The 27,319-nt window shown below is 40.6% G+C and overlaps 1 protein-coding gene across 5 annotated transcripts; it reads left to right on the forward strand.

Moving 5' to 3' along the window:
* Positions 1-9,476: 9,476 nt before the first annotated feature.
* ZNF699 (zinc finger protein 699) lies at positions 9,477-26,982 on the forward strand. Of its 5 annotated transcripts, XM_068537059.1 has the most exons (7): positions 9,477-9,738; positions 9,820-9,881; positions 15,638-15,690; positions 16,584-16,710; positions 21,091-21,189; positions 21,591-21,774; positions 22,130-26,982. In XM_068537059.1, exons 3-7 carry the CDS (start codon positions 15,643-15,645, stop codon positions 23,586-23,588), a joined length of 1,917 nt encoding a protein of 638 aa, XP_068393160.1. In that variant the 5' UTR covers positions 9,477-9,738; positions 9,820-9,881; positions 15,638-15,642; the 3' UTR covers positions 23,589-26,982. The 5 variants fall into 5 exon arrangements, with proteins under 5 accessions (XP_068393160.1, XP_068393161.1, XP_068393162.1 ...); XM_068537060.1 differs by lacking the exon at positions 9,820-9,881; XM_068537061.1 differs by lacking the exons at positions 9,477-9,738; positions 9,820-9,881 and adding an exon at positions 13,729-13,999.
* Positions 26,983-27,319: the final 337 nt, after the last annotated feature.

Here is a 27,319-nt window from a genome sequence, read left to right on the forward strand (position 1 = left end):
GCCGCCTTGCGCACGCGCAGATCCAAACGCGCACGCGCACTTCAAGGCTCCTCGCACAGCGTAAGGGGCGGGGCCTCGGAGGTTGGGCAGACGCCGGAGGCCGCTTTTCTTTCGTCTCGGAGTAGAGGAGAGCTACCCTTTTACTCTCGTGGTTTGGTGCTGGTGTGCTGGGTTAGGCCCCGGAAGGCGGGGCTGTGGCCCAGGAACTGCGTAGTGGTTTGTTTTCCTCCATAGCCCATGCGTCTTACATGTCTTACATGAATAACAATTGCTTTTAAATTTTGGTGCATAGTTGAATGCATCATACCTGTCATTGCACAACTCTTGCTGCACTTTCCCCACGGAGGTATGTATACAGTTACCGCCTAGCTGTACTTGACCTTTTCACATGGCAACATAAATTCACTGTGCACCATTCATTTTTTCAGTATAGTTTAGCTTCCTCTCTGTGATTCCCCTTACCTGGGAAGGGAGCTGCAAACCGCAGTTAGGGCGAGAGGGAGCAAACGCTTCTGCATCTCAGTCTGGGGCCTCTGACACTGGAGGTGAAGAGGTGACCCTAAGTTTAAATCTAAGATGGCTTCTGCTAACTATGTGGCTGAGGCTGTTGTCCTGAAGCAATGGGGAGATTCTTTAGCCACTGAGTTGCGAGAGTGACTGTAATACCCAGTTGGACTCTGGTTTCCATTATGCTTTTGAGCTTGACGATCCATTTTAGCTACCGACAGATAACGAAAACAGTTTATTGTAATTTGGGAGACCAAGAAATGTGGAGTTCTCAGTATTAGCCTGGAGTCAGTCAAAGGCTAACGGTGCAGTGACCTCTCACGGTAGAGATTCACGGGTGTTAATAACCATGTCATAGAAGGAGGCAAATAGTTAAGGTGTCAATGCACAGTCTACAGTAAGTTTTAGGAATCTTATAAGTCGTCTTTCAGTAAAAGGAAAGGGAATTTTTACTGGCTGTTATTCACTCTGGTGTGAGGGACTTGTTTCCCAGAGTTATGGTCATGAACTATATAATGAACCTACTAAATCTGATTGAATTGTAATTTATCCTTAGAAAGTTTACATCTTTATTATTTATTTTTGGCCGCTGCAGCTTGGGAATCTTAGTTCCCCGACCAGGGATAGAACCCTGGCCCTGGCAGTGAAAGCGTGGAACCCTAACCATTGGACCGCCAGGGAATTCCCAGAAACTTTATGGCTTTAGATAGCAACGTTTTCCAGAGATGAAGAGATTCCTCTTGAGAGGAGGTTAGATCAGGTGACTACACCTAGAATCAAAGTAGAAGAATAGGGAGGTCGAAAGTCTTGGAGATTATGGCTGAGAAACTGGAAGAAGTATTAGGGGCTTTTAGTGAAGACTTGTGGCATAACAGTCCAGGTGTATTGTATTGTCTCATGAAACTGAAATAGTATTAGGAGTCAGGATGTAAAGGAATACTGGAGAAAGCTGAAGAGAGACCTGCTACTGTGAAGTATGTTGATTTCAGAGGTAAAGAAGCCAGAATGGCATTTGGTTTGGGGGCCACAGGAAATGTGGGCACACAGTAAAATTTATAGCCCTTAAGTTTTTTACAAAACAATATCAACTCTCATTATTATTTATTTTTTTAAGGGGATAGGATATTATTATTATTATACTAGTACAAGAAATGAGTAAGCTCTTGACTATGAAATCTGCAACAATAGGTCATACTGCCTCTAGTGCTTTGAGATTTGAGACTGGCACAATTTGCAGAGGCATTGTTATTTTGATTCATAAGGGTTCTATAATCTTTCTTTTTCCCACATCTGTAGATGAGGTTGCCTCTGTAGATGAGACATCAGGTACTGAGGAAAGTAAATCAGAAAACTGAAGTAATTATAAGGGGGAAGTGAGTTGGAGACACAAGAGTGGAGAGTCCTCAAGGAAAGCCACCATAACTTAGTATATTAGGACATCAGAGCCTGAGAGATTAAACAACAACAAAAACAACAACAACATCTTTCAGGTGTGCACCTAGTATTGGCTCTTCATTGAGCCAAAAGTTCCCATCTAAAGGTTAGTGGGGGTGAAGAACTGAGAAAGACGTGTTGAGAATTAAGGGTCCCAAAGAGACAGGCAATGTTGGGAGAAAGAGAGGGAGAAGGAGAGAATGTGAATATGTTTGGTTAGTAAGTCCCACCATCGAGACCTTTTTATTGCTCCAAGGAACGTTCATGGAAGACTGAGAGAAATTAATGGTGGAGAGTATGTCTCCAGTGTCTTCAAAAACTGACATTTGATGGCCATTATTTACAAATGGAGTTATTTCACCTTGCTGACCCAAGGGTCATTTAAAAAAAATTTTATTGGAGTATAGTTGATTTACAGTGTTGTGTTATTTTCAGGTGTACAGCAAAGTGAATCATTTACATATACATATATCGACTCTTTTTTAGATTCTTTCCCATATAGGTCATTACAGAGTATTGAGTAGAGTTCCCTGTGCTATAAGTAGGTCCTTAATAGTTATCTATTTTATATACCAAGGGTCATTTGTAATGTAAGTTATGAACATTTTCATACCCTCTGTGTGTGTTTGTGTGTGGCAGAGTCAGTCTTGACATCCAAACAAAATTTGGGTGGGGAATCTGTTCTGTATCAGCAGAGTGACCATGACAATAGGACAACTGGTTCTGTGGCTATTAGCCTCCTTCTCCAGCTGTTCTTGTCTCCTCAGTGGGCTCCTGAACAAAGTAGCCATGATGGCAGGGAAGGAAGTTATGTGTGGGCTTAGCAATATGGACTACCGTAACTGAGCAGGACCCTATGGGACCTTCCCAGAATAGGAACCGCTCCCCCCAATGTCCTCTGCCTCCCTTTTGTCTGTAGAAAACCTTTAGTCAATAAATTTAATGAGAGAAGTGAGAAAATGCAGAAAGAAAGGAAAACAGTCAAGCAAGACAAAATAATAATAGTTTAGCCATTAAACAGATTCAAGGACATTTAGTTCCTCCTCAAGGGCTCTAGATAATATTCTGAGCTACGTCCTTTGAGCTGTTTTGCAGATACTGAAGGCCCCACCAGGTGGAAGAAGGCTGTATGCTGCCCACAAGCATGTAGACCCCAGACTGGTTGGAGCCAGAAGGTTGATGATGTTGACTCCCGATTACCTCACCACCAACCAATCAGAAGAATGTCCACCAGCTGATCACACACCCAACAATCCCCCTCCCTAACCCTGTCTTTAAAATCCTTTCCTTGAAAGCCTTCAGGAGTTTAGGTCTTTTAAGCACTAGCTGCCCTGGACTCCTTGCTTTGCACGCTGCAATAAATGCTGCACTTTCCTTCACCATAAACCGGTGTCAGTAGATTGGCTTTACTACACGAGGGCAAGTGGACCCAAGTTTGGTTCACTAACACTACTACTCACCAAGTCTGATCTGCTAAAGCCCAGGCTGGGTGCCCAGTATGCCAACAGCAAGACCAATACTGAGCCACTGATATGGCACCATTCCTTGGAAGAATCAGCCATTTACCAGGTGGCAGGTTGATTGGACCACATCTGTAATGTAAAGGGAAGTGATTGTTTCTTAGTGGAGTAGACACTTAACTCTGCATATGAATTTGCCTTCTGTGTCTTCAGTGTTTCTGACAAAACCCACCAACTGAGGAATACCTATGCACCCTCATGTTACCCCACACAGTATCACTTCTAACCAAGAAACTCATTTCATAGCATGCTCATGCTCAAATTTTAACACATTTAGAGAATCATTTTACTGTTCTAGAACAGCCTTTTGAAGATTCAGTTGTGGCAGCTAGATAGCAAAGGCTTGCAGGGCTGCGGCAATGACCTCCAGGATGTGGTGTATAATTTAAATCAGCTTCCAGTATATGGTGCTGTGTTTCCCATAGCCAGGATTCATGGGTCTAGGAATCAAGGGCTGGAAATGGGAATGGTTCCACTTACTATTACCCCTAATGATCCACTAGCAAAATTTTGCTTCCATCTCCATGATAGGTTGTGCTGATCTAGAGGTCTTAGCTCCAAAGGGAAGAATTCTTCCACCAGGAGGCATAAAAATAATTCTATTGAACTGGAGGTTAAGACTGCCACCTGGCAACTTTGGGATCATCAAAGAATCAACGAAGATGGGAGGGGTGGTTACTGCACCAGTTGAGGTGTCTGATCCTGATTACCAAGGGGAAATTGGGTAGCTACTACACAGTGGGAGTAGGAGGGAATATGTCTGGGATGTAGGAGGTATCCAAGGGCATCTCTTAGTATTCCCTTGTCCTATGAATAAAGTCAATGGAAATCTCCACAATCCAATGCAGGTGGGACTACTAATGGCTCAGACTCTTTAGGAATGAAGGTTTCAGTCACCTTCTTAAGCAAAGAACATGATCAACTGAGGTCAAAGGAAATATGGAATTGGTAGTGGAAGAAGGTAGAAGGCAGTGAGGACTACCTTGGCACATAACAATTCCACCCAAACTCCTGCAATAAGCAACTTGACCAAAGTCTAGCATGGCTTCTAGCAGCATAAGGTTGTGTCTCTAGAATGGCCCCAGCACTCCCCACCCCTATTAAAATGCCTGCCTGAAAAAGGTCGACACTGCCAGGAAAAGTTACTGTTTTAGCCAATACCTGATGATAGGCCGCTGACCTCTTGTTCCTAGAGCATTTCCTGAAAACGTTTACCATTGTGAATACATATCTCTTATAACTCTGAAGTGTTTCTAAGGATTTGAGAGCCTTTCCTTTGAAATGTAATCATCAGGAAGGATAGGGCCTCTGTTTTCCAATATCTGGGGCTTCCCTGCACAGTGGCCCAGGGTAAGTCCTTCGTCCACTCTCTCCAGCTTCTTCCCTTGCTCCTCCTGGGAGATCAGAAAGAGTGTGTATCGCTGACATGCTGCTCAGGCACAAAAGCAAACAATGACGTAGGACAGCAAAGGACAACAAACTTTTTTAAAAATTGCGGTAAAATATACATAACATAAAATTTAATCATTTTAACCATTTTTAAGTGTACGACTCAGTGGCATTAAGTACATTCGCAATATTGTGCAGCTACCCCCACTATCCATCTCCAAAACTTTTCCATCATCCCAAACAGAAGCTCTGTAGGGTAACAAACATTTTTATGAGATTGGTTCAACATTTTGGTCTCCAGGGTCTCTGGAGATGAGAAAGTAATTGCAGTAAAATGAGGATGTTGAATTTGTAATCAACACAGTAAAACTCTAACAAGGTCTCATTCCACAGACTTTCTCTCTACGCCCCACAGTGACCTCTGAAGTGGATGCCCACATGTAGACACTTCAAAGAGCCTCCCGGAAGGAGCAGCCTCCCTTGAGATTGAACTTGAAATGACAGGACAAAATTCACTTTCTGGACACTATTATTCCCTTTAGCCTTATCCTATTATTTTTGGTGCCTATTTTGTACATTTTCCACAGATGATGACATTGTTCTAAACACTCTGGTATATGGGACTTTCCTGGTGGTCCAGTGGTTCAGACTCTGAGCTTCCACTGCAGGGGGTACGGGTTCGATCCCTGGTCGGGGAACTAGGATCCCGCATGCCCTGTGAGTGGTAATGAACAATCATATTACCCTGGACTTCTTGCTGGCCAGTCAAAGCAGGGTGTGTTTGGCTGCCAGCATCTCTTGCGGTACCTGGCTTAATATTTAACTGGCTTGGCTCTGGATGGGGAGCCTGGCTGTGGTATATCCTCCATTTACCTCCAGTCACCCTACTGGGAGTCATGGTCCCAGCCACTCTTGTCAGATGTTCCCTAAAAGGAACAGAACCATTTTGGTCCAAGCTCTATCAATACAGTTTGTTAGGGTATCTGTGTGTTAGTCCCCTATTGCTGCTATGATAGGTGTCGACAAAAGTTATCAATAAGCAATCTACAGTAGGAATAGAAAAGAGTTTTATTTGAGCCAAACTGAGGACTATAGCTTGGAAGCCAGCTTCCCAGGTTACTTTGAGAAACTGCTCTAGAGAAGCCTGGTTTTCAGGACAGCTTTATGTCTTGTGAGAACAAAGAACATCAAGCAAGCCAGGGATACATTCCTTTAAGGTTTTAAAAAAACAGATCAGCACGTGCACAGCTAGTCAGTATGGCCTTGGCACCTGGGAAGGGAGTCTTAGTATGGAAGGAGTACCAGCATTGGTGTCCCAGGAAGGGAGGCATTTAATCTTTATTTTTAGCATGGACATTCTTTACTTCTAGTCAATGCACACTTTTCTTTAATAATTAAAGCAGATGTACAATGTATGTTTGATAGGCCACAAACAGGCTATTTTAGTTACCATAAAATGCAAGTTAACTCAGGTATAGGCCAGAATGACTTCCCCATACCTCAATATGTGAACATTTCTTTTTATCAAAGGTTACCAGAAACTTAGTATCTTAAAACAACTCATATATTTTATCTTACAGCTGTAGAGGTCAGGCATCTGAATTGGGTCTCACTGGGCTAAAATCAGGGGGTCCACAGGGCTGTATTTCTTCCAGAGGCTGGAGGGAAGAATTCATTTCCTTGTCTTTCCAGCTTCTAGAGATTGTCTCCATTCCTTGGGTCATGGCTCCACATCACTCTGACTTCTGCTCCCATCCTCACATCTCCTTCTCTGACTCCTGTCTCCCTCTTTCACTTACAAGGATCCCTGTGATTATATTGGGTCCACCTGGGTAACCCATGATAATCTCCCCATCTCAAAAGCCTTAATTAAGGCATACCTGCAAAGTCCCTTTTGCCATATAAAGTAACATTCATAGGTTCTGCGGATTAGGACATGGGTAATTTTGGCAAGGGGCACTATTCTGCCTACCACAAAAAGTACCGAAAAAGAATTCTTAGCTAGATACATGAAAGATTGGGGGCTAGAGGTGTGGAGAAATGGTGCCCTTGAGACTTTGCCTCTATCCACATAGACTATGCAGGCAAAGACTTGACCTGTGGTGAAACTGGGTGTTGGCCCTGTGATCCTCCCAGAACATGAGAGGATGGGAGGCCTGTCGTGAGAGTTTCTCATTGCCTCCTGGGTTCTGATGCTGTAAGAGGCTTTCTGCTCTGCCACCTTCAGAATATAAAACTGCTTAGCTGTGTCTAGATTTGGCTCTTCGACTACAGGGAAGAGGCCCAGTCACAGATTAGGGGTTAAAGTTGGCGGTCATTTGGAGCCAGCAGTAGAGGATCTGATTGTCCCCAGGGTATCGCTCAAATGGTGTGGTCTAATACAAGGTTTTTTCCGGGGGGGGGGAAGGGTGGAGGGAAGGGATAATTAGGGAGTTTGGGATTGACATGTACACATTGCTATTTAAAAAGGTTAACCAACAAGGACCTACTGTATAGCACAGGGAACTCTGCTCAATGTTATGTGGCAGCCTGGATGGGAGGGGAGTCTGGGGGAGAATGGATACATGTATATGTATGGTTGAGTCGCTTTGCTGTGCACCTGAAACTACCACAATATTGTTATCGGCTATACTCCAATATAAAATAAAAAGTTAAAAAAAGATCAGTTTATATAAAAAATAAATAAATAAATACAGATACTGAACAGCAAAAAAAATACAAGGTTTTGGTTTTTTTGTTTGTTTGTTTTGGTTGTGCCACACGGCCTGTGAGATTTTAGTTCCCGGACCAGGGATTGAATCCTGGCCCTCAGCAGTGAGAGCGTGGAGTCCTAACCACTGGACCGCCAGGAAATTCCCAAGTCCAAGGTTCTTAGTTCCACTTCCTGGGTCTCCAGAGCAGGTTCGAGTTTGTTCCACTTTGCCTTTAGTGGAGCAAAGGATAAAGTACATGGGCAGTAGGTGAGGCTGTCTCTCTCTCCTGTGAAACTTTTACTGAATAGAATGCATTTAGCTAAATCTATAACTTCAAACCATTTACCCATGTTATTTTGAATGTCATCCATTAAGGTGATGATATTTGGTAGGGATGTTATAATGAAGGGAGTAGTCTTGTTTAACCCTCTATAGTCTGTAGGCAGCCTCCATATATTCATACTGGCTCAGGCCACACCAGGGAATTGAAAGGTGACATGGTAGGAATCAGTACCCCTTCTTTCAGTAAGTCAGCTATGACAGGCCGTAATCCTTCAGCGCCTGTCCTTAGCAGTACTGTGGCATATTGGTCACCCACATGGGTAGGAGAAAGTTAACTGGTTCCCACCAGGTGACACCCACCATAGCAAAAGCTTTAGACTTGTTTCATGAGGTTGACCAAGGAGGTCCATTCCAATAATGGGAAAAGGGAGAGTCTGGGAGGAACAACCAGGACAGAAGCATCTCTTAGCAAAAGTGGGCCAATTTTAATAGTTAAGCAGGTAATTGCCCTTTTAACTCATCCTCCTCCCAATTCATTCACTTCCTGGGGTGAAGGGGGAGTGCTTCTTGGGGGGAGGTCCTTAAGGAGAGATATGATGTGTATTTCCTCCTTCAAGAGAGAATCAGCCCCTCTTTTTCTGGCCTTCTCCTTTTGCTCTTTTTGTCTTTTGTTACTTTTTGGATGGTCACTGGCAAAGCAGAGGATAAAGTATCTCATTTTCTACACAGTATTCCTATTGTGGGACACCGTGCTGAATTTTTTTTCTCCAGTAGAGGGCACCAGACATTTTTTTCCAGGATCCTCCACTCCATCACTTCTCATCTCCCCAAGAGTTTGGGCTCCTACCTCCTCTCTAGGTGTCCTCCTGGTGAGAAGCTCCCTTAAGCAGGGCCCAACGCCCATCTCGTGGTTTGGAGCATTCTTTTAGTAGGGTAAGCCACCTCCTTTGGGCTCCTAGGGAGGCAGGGATATAAACTTCCTTGACTTCAGTTACTTTAAGCAGTGTTTTAGTTGGGCCAGCCCAAGGGTTGGGTGGGGGGGGGGGGTGTCTCAATATCCCTCTGGGGAGCAGCTAGAATGATGATGCTGTCCTTCATAGCAGATCTGACTGGGTCACAGCAGAGGCGTGCTGGCTGTGGACAAAGACGCCTCCCCTAACTGTGCTTCGGGGACCGGCCTTGGCTTGCCATTTCTGCCTTATTGGCTAGTTAACCTGCTACAGTGGTCCCCAGGGATGAGGACATCGTCTTGTCTCAAAGTGCCCCATATCACCAGCCTGACTGTGGGACCTCCTCTTGCTACAGTCCCACCCCTCGACCTGATCCCACCCTAAACTCAGCTCTTTGGAATATTCAACTAAGCCACGCCCCTAGGCCTGGTCGCGCCCCATCTCCGCCCCACAGGCCTAGTCAAGCCCCGCCCATAGCCTGGTCCCGCTCCAGGCCCTCTCCAACCCCAAGTCCTAGGTTGACCCGACCCCAAGACCCAGTCGCGTCTCTCCGCGGAAGGAAATTAGCACTTCTCCACTTGCGGCTGGAAGGTGCCACCGCCCCTCCCAACCCAAATTTCCCAGCTCCTGAGGCCCCGCCCCTGACGCTGTGCGTGGCGCAGAAACCGGAAGCAGCCGTGCACTTCTGCTCGTGCGCAAGCTGGCGGCCATGTCCCCTTACAGCACCATCTAAATCTGAAGTAAATTTTGCCTCGGTCCGCGTCCTACCTGGTTCAGCCCAGCCCGCCCCAAGTCCGGTGCGCGGGAGGTGGAGAGCTTGGCCTTGGGGTCTGAGGCCAAAAGGCGGCCGCTTGGGCTGTGCCCACCGCTCCACGCTGGGACACCTGCGCCCGGGGCCTCCAGAAGCCGCGGCTGGTACCAAACTCACTGAATCAGGAACTCTGTGAGGGTCCAGCAGTCGGGGTGAGTCTGCTGCAGGCGAGAGTTGGAGAGCCATCCTCGTATTTAATCGGCCTCCAAAATCATCCTCTGCTCTCTTTCCAGAAAGGAAAAGCATCCCTGCCATTCGGGTCACGGGGACGAGTCTCAACCTCGTCTCTGCGCAGGTCTGTGGATTTCAGCTTGTTCTGTGAGAATGGGGTGACATTTGCCTCACTCCGTCCCCACCTCTCCCTTCCTGGTGCGAGAGATATTATTCTTAACCTGTGATTTTTTTTTTTCTCTTCCTGTGGGCATCAGTTTGCTACATTATATTCAGCTGCATAAAAGTGAAGTGATTACTTAGTATCTTTTTAACCCCCCTTGCCAGTTGCAGCTCTAAATGTTAGTCATTTATCTGTAGATTTTTTTTGAATTTCACACCGAAAGTGTGATCATATGTCAGTTTCAGCGTTTTCTTATTCTTTGTACCTTATATTCTTTTTATTTATTTAGTGCGTTTGCCAGGACATTCAGTTCAATGTAGAATAGCATTTAAGTGCATCCTCGTCTTGTTCCTGATCCCAGAGGGAATTATTTTGCCATTTCACCATTAAATAGGATGTTTGCTGTAGGTGTTTGTAAATAATATATATTTTTTCTAATTAAAGCCTATTTCCCTCTAGTCCTAGTGGGTTAAATTATTATCATCAATGCATATTGATAGAGATCAGTCACTTTTGTATCGAAGGGGATGAGTCATATGATCTTTTTCTATTAATGTGAATTATATTAATCATTTTAATTATGTTAATCATTTTAACCACACTTCATTCCTAGGAGGAAATGAACTTAGTTTGTGATTATTATCTTCATTATTCATTTCTGGACTGTACTAATATTTTAATATTTTGCTCTTGTGTATATGAATGAGATCTTTCATATATATATGTGTGTATGTGTGTATACGCATATATTTGAGTTTTGAGTACTTTTCTGGTCTTGGAAATACACAGGAAAACAGCACCCCCCCCAAAATGGAATTATGAATCCTTTACTTACTTGGTGAACCTGTCTGTAAAACAATCTGCAACTTCTGTTTCCTTTGTAGGTATGTTCTAAACTGCTAATTTTTTTCTTTAATGACTGGATGTAAACAGGTTTTGTGTTTATATTCATTTATTTATTTTATTTTATTTTATTTTTTGGTCCTGCAGCATGCGGGATCTTAGCTCCCTGACCAGGGATCGAACCCGCGCCCCCTGCGTTGGAAGCGCAGAGTCTTAACCACTGGACCGCCAGGGAAGTCCCTACATTTTTTAATTTTTTAAACATTTTTTTTCACTTTATTATTTTTTTAATTGAAGTATAGTTGATTTACAATGTTGTGTTAATTTCTGCTGTACAGCAAAGTGACTCAGTTATACACATATATACATTCTTTTTTAATATTCTTTTCCATTATGGTTTATCCCAGGATATTGAATATAGTTCCCTGTGCTATACAATAGGATCTTGTTGTTTATCCATTCTGTGTGTAATAGTTTGCATCTGCTAACCCCAAACGCCTTGTCTATCCCTCTCCCACCCTCTCTCCCCCTTGGTAACCACAAATCTGTTCTCTATATCTGTGAGTCTGTTTCTGTTTTGTAGATAGTTTCATTTGTGCCATATTTTAGATCCACATATAAGTGATATCATATGGTATTTGTCTTTCTCTTTCTGACTTACTTTGCTTAGTATGATAATTTCTAGTTGCATCCATGTTGCTGCAGATAGCATTATTCCCTTCTCTTTTTTATGGCTGAGTAGTATTCCATTGTATATATGTACCACATCTTCTTTATCCATTCATCTGTTCATGGACATTTAGATTGTATCCATGCCTTGGCTATTGTGAATAGTGCTGCTTTGAACATAGGGGTGCATGTATCTTTTTGAGTTATAGTTTTCTCTGGGTATATGCCCAGGAGTGGGATTGCTGGGTCATATGTTAATTTTATTTTTAGTTTTTTGAGGAACCTCCATACTGTTTTCCATAGTGACTGCACCAACTTACATTCCCACTAACAGTGTAGGAGGGTTCCCTTTTCTCCACACCCTTTCCAGTGCTTGTTATCTGTAGACTTTTTAATGATGGCCATTCTGACCAGTGTGAGGTGGGGTACCTCATTATAGTTTTGATTTGCATTTCTCTAACAATTAGCATTGTTGAGCATCTTTTCACGTGCCTATTTGCCATCTGTATGTCTTTGGAGAAATGTCTATTTAGGTCTTCTGCCGTTTTTTTTTTTTTTTTTTTTTTGGCTGTGTGGCATGTGGGATCTTAGTTCTCCGACCAGGGATCAAACCCGTGCCTCCTGCATTGGAAGCGTGGAGTCTTAACCACCGGACTGCCAGGGAAGTCCTTCTGCCCATTTTTTGATTGGGTTGTTTGTTTTTTTGTTGTTGAGTTGTATGAGCTGTTTGTGTATTTTTGAAATTAAGCCTTGCTGGTTGCATTATTTGTAAATATTTTCTTCCATTCCATAGGTTGTCTTTTCGTTTTGTTTATGGTTTCCTTTGCTGTGCAAAAGCTTATAAGTTTGATTAGGTCCCATTTATTTTTGTTTTTATTTCTGTTGCCTTGGGAGACTGACCTAAGGAAACATTGGTACAATTTATGTTGGAAAATGCTTTGCCTATGATCTCTTCTAGGAGTTTTATGGTGTCACATCTTATGTTTAAGTCTTTAAGGCATTTTCAGTTTGTTTTTGTGTATGGTGAGAGGGTGTGTTTTTTTTTTTAAATTTTAATGGGAGTATAGCTGATTTATAATTTTGTGTTAGTTTCAGGTGTACAGCAAAGTGAGTCAGTTATACATATACATATATCTACTCTTTTTTAGAGTCTTTTCCCATATAGGTCATTGCAGGGTACTGAGTAGAGTTCCTGTGCTATACAGTAGGCCCTTATTAGTTATCTATTTTATATATAGTAGTGTGTATATGTCAGTCCCAATCTCCCACTTTATCCCTCTCCCTCCTTGCCCCCTTGGTAACCATAAGTTTGTTTTATACATCTGTGACTCTATTTCTGTTTTGTAAATAAGTTCATTTGTACCTTTTTTTAGATTCCACATATAAGCAATATCATATGATATTTGTCTTTCTCTGTCTGACTTACTTCACTCAGTATGACAGTCTCTAGGTCCATCCATGTTGCTGCAAATGGCATTATTTCATTCTTTTTTATGGCTGACTAATCTTCCACTGTATGTAGGTACCACATTTTCTTTATCCACTCCTCTGTTGATGGACATTTAGGTTGCTTCCATGTCTTGGCTATTGTAAATAGTGCTGCAGTGAACTTTGGGGTACATGTATCTTTTTGAATTATGGTTTTCTCCAGATATATGCCCAGGAGTGGGATTGCTGGATCATATGGTAGTTCTATATTTAGTTTTTTAAGGAACCTCCATACTGTTCTCCATAGTGGCTGTACCAATTTACATTCCCACCAACAGTGTAGGAGGTTTCCCTTTTCTCCACAGGAGAGGTTGTGTTCTAATTTCATTGATTTACATGCAGCTGTCCAACTTTCCCAGCTACACTTGCCGAAGAGACTGTCTTTTTCCCATTGTGTATTCTTGCCTCCTTTGTTGAAGATTAATTGACTGTAGGCATGTGGGTTTATTTCTGGGCTCTCTGTTCTGTTCCATTGATCTGTGTGTCTGTTTTTGTGCCAATACCACACTGTTTTGATTACTGTAGCTTTGTAGTATTGTCTGAAGCCTAGGAGCGTTATGCCTTTCGCTTTGTTCTTTTTCCTCAGGATTGCTTTGGCAATTCTGGGTCTTTTATGGTTCCATATAAATTTTAGGATTATTTATTCTAGTTCTGTAATGTCATGGGTAATTTGATAGGGATGGCATTAAATCTGTAGATTGCTTTGGGTAGTATTGCCATTTTAGCTTTTCTGATTCTGTTTAAGTTTTTTAAAATATTGTTAATTTTGTCATATACTCAATTTTTTCTAAACCTTAATGCTGTTCTTTTTCTGCCCTTATAAGTCAATGGTTAACCCATTGATACTGATTTTTCTTCTATAGGAATTGATGATTTTTGTAAATACAATTAACCCTTGAGCAACATGGGTTTGAAATGCACGCGTCCACTTATATGCAGATTTTTTTCAGTACTAAATACTACAATACTACAGGATCAGTGGTTGGTTGAATCCTTGGATACTGAAGGCTGACTATGAGTTATACTCGAATTTTCCACTGCCGGAGGGTTGGTGCCCCAACCCCTGCAATTGTTCAAGGGTCAGTTGTATATAAATATATATACCACACCAGCCGTGGATTTCTAGTGTTATCTGAAACAGTTATTTTAATTTCCTGCTTCTACCCTGTCACATAAGCAGTCCTGATTTGCTAAAGATAAATATGTGTGTATCTCCTTATCCCTATAATGTGATGCATTTTTATATAGCATATACCACCACCTGATAATATTTTGTTAATTTAGTGGTCCTCCTTCAAACGACCCAGGCACTTTAGGATTTTTCTGTTTTGTTCAGTGCTGTGTCTCCTGTGACTGCACGTAGTAGGACAGGGTGAATATTACCTAAATAAATATGAGATGAAGGAGCAGGAGGTAAGGGCCTTAAGGGAAGCATCCTTGCTGAAGACATAGGGCTTAGTCAAGAGAAGGAGCTCAAAGATAAAACACTTGAATAGAATACTTCATTTGTTTACTCTCCATAGTGTGCCCAACAGGGTTCTAGGCCAGACCCTGGTAATGTTAGGGCATAAGGGCCTCACTGACAACTAAATTGTAAGGTATATGTTCAGAAATACACTCATTGGGCATTTAGGCTTTGAAGGTAAATACACGTGCATACACACAGCTCCTCAGCAGCTTTCTAATTGGGTAGCATTGAGCACATAGTTAAAGTGACTCTTTCCAAGATTCTTCAACTATAAACTGGTTGTGTTAGTATCTCATTTGCAGAGTTTCTATGAATAATCTTTTTGCAGAGGTATGGGCATCTCTTTGCCAAGTCATTCTCATATCTTGGTTGCTCAAATGGAACACGTTGTTAGTAAAGAATGTTACAGTTTGTATTGGCTTTAAAATACATACTTCATCCACGGCAGTGGAAGAAACTGTTGCATTTTCGTTATTTGAAATTTGTGCAGTAGTGCTACAGATATCACTGTGAGAGATGACACACACTGCTAACTTCACTCTGAGCGTTCTTGTTCTGCTGCTGCTGTACCTCCTGTACAATTCCTGCAGAATTGAATAGGAGAAGTCTTCTCTGCCACCTGTATGTGGAATTCAGTCAGTTGATGCTGTTTCTCAAAAACCAGGTTTTGGGGACCCTGCAGCCCTTGTGGGAGAGGGTCTAGTAGTCAGGGGCTGAGCAGTAATACATGTTAGCCTGCCAAGAGGTGCAGAAATAAATATTGGGAGTGGAACCCCCGGAAGTCTGGCATACAGGTCACACTTTCCTGGATTTGAGATGGTGTGTATATTCTTACTATTGAAGGCGTTCTCTGATTTTTTTATGTTTTCATTATTATGATCAAATTGACAGCTAAATTTTTTTAGACTACAGTTAACTTGCTTACAAAATGGAACTCTTAACCTGTTTTTTTTTATGATCTACAAGAACCAGAGGACTGTTTTATAGCTCTAGAGGAGATAAGATTGCTCTAACTTCTTTTTTTTTTCCCCCCTCTATTTTCTTACAAGATTGATGTGTGTTTGCTTGGGTGTCTTGGGGCTATGCATGTCTCTGTGTGTGTGTGTTTTGAGGGGAGTGATCACTCCTAACAGATGAGCTGCAAAATCCACAGTCTTGATTATGGAAATTGTGGGGAGACCCAGATTCTCATGTCTTCTTTCTCCTGCCTCAGCTCTAACTTCTCAATACTCTGTCTTTCTTCATGAAGGGAACATGGAGGAAGAAAGAACAGCTGCTGAGTTACAGAAAAATATGACACAGGTAAGTAAGAGTTAATAATTCTCCAAAAGAATATTTCAGTTCCCCCGGGCCATCGATCTCCTAACCGTTTAGAGCAGAGGTCAGCAACCTGTTCCTGCATTGGGCCACATAGTAAGCATTTTAGGCTTTGAAGGCCATAGAGTTTCTGTTTTACTCAGTTCTGCCATTTTATTGTGAAAGCAGCCATATACAGTGTATAAACAAATGTTTTACTGTGTTCCAATAAATCTTTACTTACATAAATAGATGATAGGCTGAATTTAGCTCATGTTGTACAATTTACAGCCCCCTGGCCTTGAGTGCAAGAAAATGTGGCTGGCTGTGGGCCTGGGTTGAATGTTGTGCTTCTTGCAGACTCCTGGGCCCCAGGTTTGTGGGGAAAGAAGAAAAAGAAAAAGAAAAGCTCTCTGTCCCTCAGTGTGTTTTAATTCATTAAAACCTCATCCAGATTTGACCCAGTGTTTTGTGTTGTGCTGGTTGCTATGGTGGAATATAAGGAAGCAGTGAAATTGTTTCTGTAACAAGGAATTTTTGCTGGTTTCAATGTGGAAATTATTATTTCATTTCTAGAGCATTTCTCTCATTTCTGCTATATCCTCTGGATGTTCTGGATTATTGTAAGACTGGAATTGGTCACCATCAAACTGTGGAAATATAAATTTATTGTTTCAAAAGTGTTGTTAAATCTGTGAGAAAATTTGATCAGTCAGGATGCTTATGTAGAACGAAGAAGATCTGATGACTGAATCCTAGGGTAGATGTTGGGAGAATAGAATCTTCTGAACTTCCTATGAATTGATTCTCAGTTCCTCAGTATTTCCAGGCTCATTCATCCTCCTGCACACACTGGGGGAGTTGGCACTTTTCTGAACAAAATATGTGGAATGTTTTAGGAACCAGTGGTCTTTGAGGATGTGGCTGTGGACTTTACCCAGGAGGAGTGGGCTTTGCTAGATCTCGCTCAGAGAAACCTCTACAGAGATGTGATGCTGGAAAACTTCCGGAACCTGGCCTCATTAGGTAAGGATGGCAACATTCCTTCATTTAGTCGTTTAGAAAACAGTTTTATCTTACTAATTGACTTTGTTCTAGGATTTGGGTTGAGGAATTGGAATAAATTGGTAAATAAGACAGACGTGGTCACTGACCCCAAGGAACTTACAGTCTAGTGGCTTCACCATGAAAATAAACAATAACAATGCATATTGTTAAAATATTCTACCAGTATAAAACAACAACAACAAAAGAATCAGTGGAAATCTCCTTATCCATTCTGACACTGGCACTGAATGCAGAGTTTTCATTTCATCCAGTGTTACAAAGATGCTGTTGGTCTTGTTTTTCTTCATTCAATCATTCTTTCATTCATTAAGCATTTTTTTGAGGGTGAACTCTATATCATACCCTTTTGAATGTATACTATAAAAAACAAGATGTCCCTGTATTCAAAATGCTTAGGTGTAATGGGCAAGAAGATAAATATGAAATTAACATAAAAAAAGAAAGAAAATAAACATGTATATTGAACTGACTTTCTCTTTTTCTTGTGGTTGGAAGCCTCAAGGCTTATTAAGTGTAGAAATTGTGGGCACAGACTTCAGGGGTCACTTTGGGGCACAGGGAGAAAATTGGTGGTTTGGGACCTTTTGAGAATTTTACTGCTGTTAATGTCCTGTACCCAGAGACCACCAGTTAAGCAAGTTGGGTTTATTACTTGGAGCAGTGAGGGAGAACACATGCCATGGGGAGCCATGGCGTGTCTCAGAAAGAAGGTGTTAGAAAGTAAATATTATCGGATTTGTGTACTTAGGTTGAATGACTTGGGGGTAGGTCTATGGAAGCAGGCTGTATTGGTTTCCTAGGCCTTCCATAACAAAGCACCACAAACTGGGTGGCTAAGAACAACAGAACCTTATTCTTTTAAATTTCTGGAGGTTGGAAGTCTGAAATCAGGGTGTCATGATCCTTCTGAAGGCTCAGGAAAAATCCCTCCTTGTCCCCTTCCTAGCTGTTGGTGGTTGCCAGCAATCCTTGGCTTGCAGCTGCATCACTCTGATCTCTGCCTCCATCTTCACACGGCCTTCATCCTCTGTCTCTAAGTCTTTCTGTCCTTGTAAGGATGCCAGTCATTGCATTTAGGGCCTACCCTAATCCAGTGTAACTTATCTTAACTTGATTGTATCTGCAAAGACCCTATTTCCAAATAAAATAACATTCTGAAATTCTGGGAGGACAGGGATTTTTTTCTCAGTACACTTTATTTTTCTTAGAGCAGTTTATAGGTTCACAGCAAAATTGAGTGACAGGTACAGATAGATATTTCCCATATACCCCCTGTCCCCATACACTCACAGCCTTCCTACCAGAGTGGTATATTTGTTAGAGTTGATGAACCTACACTGACACATCATTATCACCCTAAGTCCAGAGTTTATATTAGTGTTCACTTTTGGTGTTGTACATTTTAAGGTTTGGACAAATATATAATGACATAGCCACCATTATAATATCATAAAGTAGCTTCACTACCCTTAAAAATCCTGTATCCCCTCCACCCCAATTTATCTCTCCTTCCCCACAACTCCTGGCAACCACTGATCTTTTTACTGTCTCCATAGTTTTGCCTTTTCCAGAATGTCAAGTAGTTGGAATCACACAGTATATATATAGCCGTTTCAGATTGGCTTCTTTCACTTAGTAATATGCATTTAAGGTTTTTCCACCTCTTTTCATGGCTGGATAGTTCATTTCTTTTTAGTGCTGATTTATATTTTATTGTCTGGATGTACCACAGTCTGTTTATCCATTCACCCACTGAAGAACATTTTGATTGCTTCCAAGTTTTGGCAATTATGAATAAAGCTGCTGTAAACATCCACATGCAGGTTTTTGTGTAGACATGTTTTTAACTCCTTTGGGTAAATTCCAGGGAGTGCAATTGCCTGTCTGTATGGTTAAGAGTATGTTTGGTTTTGTAAGAAACTGCCAAACTGTATTCCAAAGTGGCTGTACTATTTTGCATTCCCACCAGCTCCACATTCTCAAAATTCTTTGCTGTCAGTGTTCCGGATTTTGGCCATTCTTATAGGTGTATAGTGGTATCTCATTGTTTTGATTTGCATTTTCCTGATGACATATGATGTGGAACATCTTTTCATATGCTCATTTGCCATCTGTGTATCTTCCTTGATGAGGTATCTGTTAAGGTTTTTGGCCTATTTTTTTAATCGGGTTGTTTTCTTTATTGTTGAGTTTTAAGAATTCTGTGTATATTTTGGATAACACTTCTTTATCAGATATGTCTTTTGCAGATAATTTCTTCCAGTCTGTGGCTTTTTATTCTCTTGGCAGTTTTTTTCTCAGAGCAAAAGTTTTTAATTTTAATGAAGTCCAACTTGTCAATTCTTTCTTTCATGAATTGTGTCTTTCAGGTCATTATCTGTTGACCTTAAAAATAAGATAGTTATTTTACCAACAAAAATGGTTTATTTGGGCATAGCAGAGGAATTGCAATTTAGGACAAGAAAGCTATAACAAAAGCCATAGGCAAGTCCAAAAAACAAGGGAGAAGAACATAATTTTATAGAGAAAAAGGAGGAAATTGGGAGAGATTGTTTTGGATGAAAGTCTATTGGAGAAAAAAAAGTCTATTGGAGAAAAATGAGTGATGATGGTTTCATATTGGCTTAGTTGCTGGGGTAGTTGATTTCTTATAGGGGATGCAATGTACATCTTTTCCTGTCAGGATTATAACTGGTGATTCTTGTTGATGATTCTTTTGTTGGAGTCTGTAATTGACAATTCTTCCTGTAATTTGTTTTTTTATAAATTTATTTATTTATTTATTTATGGCTGCATTGAGTCTTTGTTGCTGCGCACGGGCTTTCTCTATTTGCAGCGAGCGGGGGCTACTCTTCGTTGCGGTGCGCGGGCTTCTCATTTTGGTGGCTTCTTGTTGTGGAGCATGGGCTCTAGGCACGTGGACTTCAGTAGTTGTGGCACGTGGGCTCAGTAGTTGTGGTTCGTGGGCTCTAGAGCGCAGGCTCAGTAGTTGTGGTGCATGGGCTTAGTTGCTCTGCGGCAAGTGGGATCTTCCTGGACCAGGGCTCGAACTGGTGACCCCTGCATTGGCAGGCGGATTCTTAACCACTGTGCCACCAGGGAAGCCATCTTCCTATAATTGATGTCCTGTGGAACTGCATGAAAGCTTCCGCTTCTGGCCTCTCAACTCCATTTTAGTGAAGTTTCCCCTGATTAATTTTCACCTATCTAACAAGTCATCGCCAAATCTTAGGTCACCTACAGTTTTTCCTATGTTATCTTCTAGGAGTTCTATAGTTTTACGTTTTACATTTAGATCTGTGATCTATTTTGAGCTAATTTTTTACTCCCTATTGATGGGGCCCCAAGTTGTCCTGAAGCTTTGGATGCCTCCCCCTGTATTTTGAGTTAATTTTTGCAAGAGTGTAAGGTCTGTGTCAAGATTCTTTTTTTTTTTTTTTTTAAATGTATGTTGATGTCTAGTAGTTGTTTTAGCACCGTTTGTTGGAAAGACTATATTCTTCTCCATTGTATTGCCTTTGCACCTTTGTCAAAGATAAGTTGATTATATTTATATGGGCTTATTTATGGACTCTCTATTCTGTTCCATTGATCTGTTTGGACATGAATTTTTTTTTAATATTATGCTGTCATTTATTTATTTATTTATTTTTATTGGAGTATAGTTGCTTTACAATGTTGTGTTAGTTTCTGCTGTACAGCAAAGTTAGTCAGTTATACGTATACATATTTCCACTCTTTTTTAGATTTCCTTCCCATTTAGGTCACCACAGATCATTGAGTAGAGTTCCCTGTGCTATACAGTAGGTTCTCATTAGTTGTCTATTTTATACATAGTAGTGTATATATGGACATGAATTTTTGAGGGGTACCGTTCAACCCAGTCCATACGTGTTCACTTTAGATTGGATGCTGACAGAAATCTGGATGCAGGGGAAACTCTATTAGTATTTTGTGGATGGCACAGCGACTTTTTTTGTCTGTCCCTAGGCTAAATTATGAAGTAGCCTTATTTTGTTTCATCTTATCATGATTTCAGAGTAACCTTGTCTGAGATTGGTATTCTGAGATTATTTATCTTCAACAGGAGAACAGTATGTCCTGCCTGTGAATATTGGACCAGTTTCTAATAATGCTGAGGTTTAGACGTGAATGGCAGATCAGTTCTAGACATCAGACCACCCCCTCCCACCTTAAAAAAATAAATTCAACATTTTGTTACAGTTAAATTCCTACTTGCTTTAGAGTAACAGAAGAGCAAAGTTTTTGCCCTGTCTCATGGAAATGTTTATGGTTCCTCATTGTTTTACCTCATGATATACCTTTCCGCATGAACAGGGTATCCACTACACACACCCTATCTGATCTCCCAGTGGAAACAAGAAGAGGACCTGGAGATAGCAGAGAGAGGACCCACCCAGGGGGAGCATCAGGAAGGCAAGAAGCCTTGGGAGAAACTGACTTGGTTGGGGGATATTACATTTGGAAAAATCAAATAAAAGCAAAGTGAAACTTTGCCTTGTCTGAGGAAGCTGATCTTCCACAGATACCTTCGATTACTATTTTGACTTTTCATCAGTCCTCTCACACTTTCCTTGTTCTTGGGAAAGCGCATATTTCCTCTTTGTAATGTAGTATTCGGTCATGTGCGTTTTACCCAGTTCCTTTTTGTTTTGCTCCCCTAGGAATACCCTATTTATGTTACCATCAGTCTCAATCTTCGTGGGATTATTTCTTAGTTGCTTTGCCATTTTGACCCTGTGCTTATTGGGAAAGTCCTGAACCAGCCACACTGCCAAAAGTCCTTCTCTCATGATGCCTTTATTTTGTTGTTTCAGGTTTTGAGACTCAACTTAAAACTAATGAATTAGTCGCTCCACAAGATATTTATCGAGAAAAAATATCCAGTGAACAGAATGTAGTAAGATTCAAAAGGAGTGCTTCCTCGTTGTCCATTTTACACAGAAGCTGGGAATACCATGGTTTTGATTATCAGAACAAAAACCATGAGAGACATTTGAGGTGAGTGCCATTCATATAAGAGAAAGTAGTGTCTCAGGAGAGAATCTTAAAATGTCACGAAATTTTTAAAACATGTATATAAAACTTGGTCAAAAATTGTGATTTCATATGGAATTTTCATAAGATATTTTTTCCACAAATGAGACTGAGCTCTTCCATGTTTGACACATAATTCATTTGTAAGCAACCATCAGAAAAACCCCATAAGCCAAAAACTCAGTGATAATATTGGCTATCGTAGAGCCCTCTGTGAGAACTTTCAGCTTATCATTGGACAGGGCAGAAAACAGATGTAGTCACTGAAAATGGTAAAAATTTACTTGCTGCTAATAATGTGCTTTTTATTTTTTAAAAGAAGTCACATGGTGGAGAACATCTATGAACATAACGAAGAAAATCAGTGTAGACAAACCTTCAGCCATATCTCAAATCTTAATATACTCAAGAGAACTACTGAAGTAAAAGCCTATGAATGCCAGGAGTGTAAAAAGGCCTTCACAGATCATTTATCCCTTAAGAATCACATAAGTTCTCACACTGGAAGCAAACCCTATCAGTGTAAGGAATGTGGGAAAGCTTTTCATTTTTTTGCTTGTTTTAAGAAGCATATGAAAACTCCCACTGAAGAGAAACCCTATGAATGTAAGGAATGTACCAAAGCCTTCAGTTGTTCTTCATTCTTTAGGGCACATATGAAGATTCACACAGGAAAGACAAACTACGAATGCAAGGAATGTGGGAAAACCTTTAGCTGTTCTTCATCCCTTACAGAGCACAAAAGAATTCACAGTGGAGATAAGCCTTATGAATGTAAGGAGTGCGGGAAAGCATTTAGTTGTTCCTCCTCACTCTCCAAACACAAAAGAATTCACAGTGGAGATAAGCCATATGAATGTAAGGAGTGTGGGAAGGCCTTCAGTTCCTCTTCTCACCTTATAATACATATAAGAATCCATACTGGAGAGAAGCCTTATGAATGTAAAGAGTGTGGGAAAGCCTTCAGTGAGTCCTCAAAGCTCACCGTACACGTCAGAACACATACGGGAGAGAAACCCTATAAATGTAAGGAATGCAGGAAAGCCTACAATTGTCCGTCCTCCTTAAGTATCCATATGAGAAAACACACTGGGGAGAAACCCTATGAATGTCTGGAATGTGGAAAAGCCTTTTATCTTCCCACTTCCCTGAATACACATGTGAAAAATCAAAGTAGAGAGAAACCCTACGAATGTAAGGAATGTGGAAAAGCCTTCAGTTGTCCCTCGTCCTTTAGAGCACATGTGAGAGATCACACTGGAAAGGTGCAGTACGAATGTAAGGAATGTGGGAAGGCCTTTAGTCGTTCCTCATCCCTCACCGAACACTTAAGAACTCACAGTGGAGAGAAGCCTTATGAATGTAAGGAATGTGGGAAAGCCTTTATTAGTTCCTCCCACCTTACAGTACATATAAGAACTCACACTGGAGAGAAACCTTATGAATGTAAGAAATGTGGAAAAGCCTTCATTTACCCCTCAGCCCTTAGGATCCACATGAGAACGCACACTGGGGAGAAACCCTATGAATGTAAGGACTGTGGGAAAGCCTTTCGCCATTCTTCATACCTTACTGTCCACACAAGGATGCACACTGGAGAGAAACCCTTTGAATGTCTGGAATGTGGGAAAGCATTCAGTTGTCCTTCATCCTTTCGAAGACACGTAAGAAGCCACACTGGTGAGAAGCCCTATGAATGTAAGGAATGTGGGAAAGCCTTTGTTTGTCCCGCTTACTTTCGAAGACATTTGAAAACTCACACTAGAGGAAACATATAAAGTAAAGAATAAGGAAATGTCTGCAAGGCTTTTTCAGATCTTAGGCAGCACGCAAGATCTCACACTGTGGAGACACCCTGTGAATGTAAGAAATTGTCGCTCATCTTTTTGAAGACTTGAGAACTCACAACTAAGAGAAACCCTGTGTATGTAAATCATGTGGTAACACCTTCATGAACATCACTTACTGTGTTCTAAGAAAATTCATACTAGAAGCAAAGATCGGTGCCTCATCCTTAAAGTGGACTACTGCTGGCTCATTGATTTCCAGTTTTAATTTTCTGATGAATGTTTAAGGTGATAAATTTCCTCTAATACCTTTCAGCTGTAGCTGCATATGTTTTATGAGGTGCTTTTGTTTTGGTTTGGATGTTAATGTTATTTCCATTACAGAGTTTTTTGGACCCATTGGGGAGTTGAAGTGTATTTTTTCGTATGCAGGCATACGGTCTTTTTAAAATTATTATTAGTTTCTAATTAACTCTCATTGTTCTCTAAGTATGCAGTCATTGTGGTATCAACACTTCGGTATTTGTAATTTTTCGTAAATGGTAATTTCATTTTGATCTAGTATGGCAGAAACTGGAAATTGCCTACCCAATATTCCCCAACCCCTTTTTTTTTCTACTAAAAGATTATCAGTTTTTACTATTAAAAGCTTTTCCTGTCTAATAAGTAATCCAGTGGAAATAAGTACAAAGGTTTTGAAAGAAGAGTCTCATCTGTTATGATATTTTTGTATTTTGTTCTTTGTCCTTGCTCATGACTGGGAATTGGACCCAATGTTTTGAATTTTTATAAAAGAGACCTTGTGACAGGAAAGCTAGAAGTTGGTTGGGCTGGCTTATGTTGTGTTACTTTGGACATGGCTGGGACTACATTTCCCAGAATTCCTTCCTTATCCAGTTCCAGGTTAGAGTTGTCTAAAATAAGAGTTTATGTGAGAATTGGAAGGCAGAGGGAAGAAGCCATTATTCTGAGTTTAGCGGGGCCATGAGACAGGAAGACATGCATAGGTCCTGGTAAGCTCCAGTTTCCAGCTCATTTTCCTAATTATTGGATCCACTGATCAGTACTGGCTCAAAACGGAACATTAAATGTGTGACTTCAGTTATCTCAGAGGCAGCAACTCCATAGACATTTCCATAAATTCCTCTGTCATGGCCATACACAGCTTCTTGGATTTTTTCTGGCAAGTTCTTGCATTGTAATTTTGCTGATATTACAGCCCCTCTGGCACATCAACTGACTGTATAGAGTTGGCCCCAGTTTGGAGCAGGATTGTTGTCATCTGCGTAGTCCAGCCCCATCATGTCACTCTGCTCAAGGGGAAAAGACACATCTGTGCAAGTTCCCTGTGATCTCAAGAAGAAGAGCTGTGGACAATGAGGAAGACCAGGTATAATTGAAGTAAGCATCAGACAGGTGTCATCCCATTTTAGTGGAGGAAAGTTTATATTTAACACCTTCAAACGGGGAAGAGTGTACTCCTTTTTTATTTGAGAAGATGAAAGCTATTTGGTTTATGCTTCTTCAGGTACATTTAGCTACACTTTTTCCTTCCATTTTATTTCCCATTTACCTCAAAAAGTATAGCTGTACCACTTCCCCTTAATCATCTTTTACTGCTTTGTTAAGGCATACATACATTAATATGTATGAAGTGTGCTAATCTTAAGTGTACAGCTTGATGAAATTTCACATTGTATATACCCTGATAAACAGAGAACATTTCCAGGATTTCAGAAAGGTCATTCATCTGCCTTCTCAATAATTGCTCCATAGAGGCAACTGCAATTTTGGCTTTTATTATAATTTATTAGGTTTGCTTGTTCTTGATCTTCATGTAAATGTTAAAATACAGTATGCACAGTTATGCATTTGGCTTCTTTTCTCAACATAATGTCTAATTTGCCTTTTAGTTGCTCTTTTGGCAGACTTATGAACTTATTTCTCTTGGTATATGCTATGTATATAGGAATGAAATTACTGAATCATAGGATAGACTTTATGTTTAGTTTTGGTAGGTATTCCAGTTTTCCAGAAAGTTTGATTCCACTTGTACTCCTAAAAGCAATGCATGAAAGTCCCAATTGTTCCACATACCTGGTCAGCACTTTCTAATTTAGCCATTCAACACAGGATATGCTAATATCTTGTTTTTGGTTTTAATTTGCATTTACCTGATACATAATAATGGTGAATACTTTTTTATGTGCTTGTTGGCTATTTGGATACCTTTTTTTTTTTTTTGGCTGTGCCACACGGCTTGCAGGATCTCAGTTCCCTGACCAGGGATTGAACCCAGGCCATGGCAGTGAAAGCTCAGAATCCTAACCACTAGGCCACCAGAGAACCTCCTGGATATCTTCTTTTATGAGGGTACCTATTGAAGCATTTCACTCATTTTTGGTTCCTTTTTTATTTGAAGGGTTTCCTGTGGTTACTTTTCTTTTTTTAATGTATGTGTATCTCTGTCTATATCTAGTTACATACATATACATAAAACATGTTATAATACACGTAAATTATGTTCATTATATATATATGTGTATTGCAGATAACTTTTCCCAGTCTCTGACATGTCTTCATGCTTTTCATTTTTGTAAACTATAAAGGGAATTTATTGGTTTGATTACTGAAAAATCCTTGGGTATAAGTAACTTCAGAGGTGCCTGGGTCCTGGAGCTAAAAAGATGTTATCTGGATGAGTTCTGTTTCCATGTCTTGTCTGCGCATCTTTCTGCATTACCTATTCTTCCTTGTGGGCTCTTTTTCTTCACAGTGGCCCTCAGAAGATCCAGGCTGCTTTCTTTCTGGGTTAAGTCTCAGGGAGAAGAGAGTGATTGTCTTTCTGAACAATTCCAATATGATTATTACAGTTGAATCTGATTGGCTCACTTGCCAACTGTTGTCGAATCACTGTGGCCAGAGGAATGTAATTCTCTGCTTTGTTTAGGACTGGCTCCCATACTCATCCAGAAAAAGAGAGTGGAGTCAGTCCTAACTGAATCATAGGGTCCTGGCAATTGTGTTGTATATGGTGAAGGGAAGGAGACAGCAGGGGGCAGGTGGGGTGTAGAAATAGAGGTAATAATAACATCAGCTAGCACAATATGCTTATTCTGGTCTTAGCACTGGGAGGGAACTATGAAGTCTGGGAACTCTCAGCCAAGGCTAAGTAGTTCTAGAAATCCTTTCAGAAAGGTTCGATTCCATCTGTTACCATCTCTTTAGATTGCTAAGATGGTTTCTCAATCTTTACTTGGCTTTGCAGTATTTTTGGATATCCGGTAGCAAGAGCCTTCCAACTTTTTTATTCATCAGGATTGTCTTCCTTCTCTATTCCTGATTTGATTCTATATTAATTTTAGATCTTATCAATTTTCATAAATCTGGGACTTTGCTTGGAATTGCATTGACTTTAGAGAATAACCTGAATAAAATTGACATCTTTACAATACTGAGTCTTCTAATTGATGAACATAATATAATTATCCATTTATCTAGGTCATCTTTAATTCCTCTTAACAGTGTTTTGTAGTTTTAATTGTAGAGGTCTTGAAGTAACTTTGTTTAATTTATTTCTAGGTATGTGGTATGTTTTCCTTTGTAAATATTTTTATTTATTTTTCGATTTTGGAGGCTAGCACATAGGATTGCAATTTCTTTTTGTACATTGATCTTTTATCCATGACATTTATAAATTCAATTATTTATTCAAATAGTTT

The sequence above is a fragment of the Eschrichtius robustus genome, chromosome 2 (genome assembly GCF_028021215.1).
Source record: "Eschrichtius robustus isolate mEscRob2 chromosome 2, mEscRob2.pri, whole genome shotgun sequence".
NCBI classification, from domain to species: Eukaryota; Metazoa; Chordata; class Mammalia; order Artiodactyla; family Eschrichtiidae; genus Eschrichtius; species Eschrichtius robustus.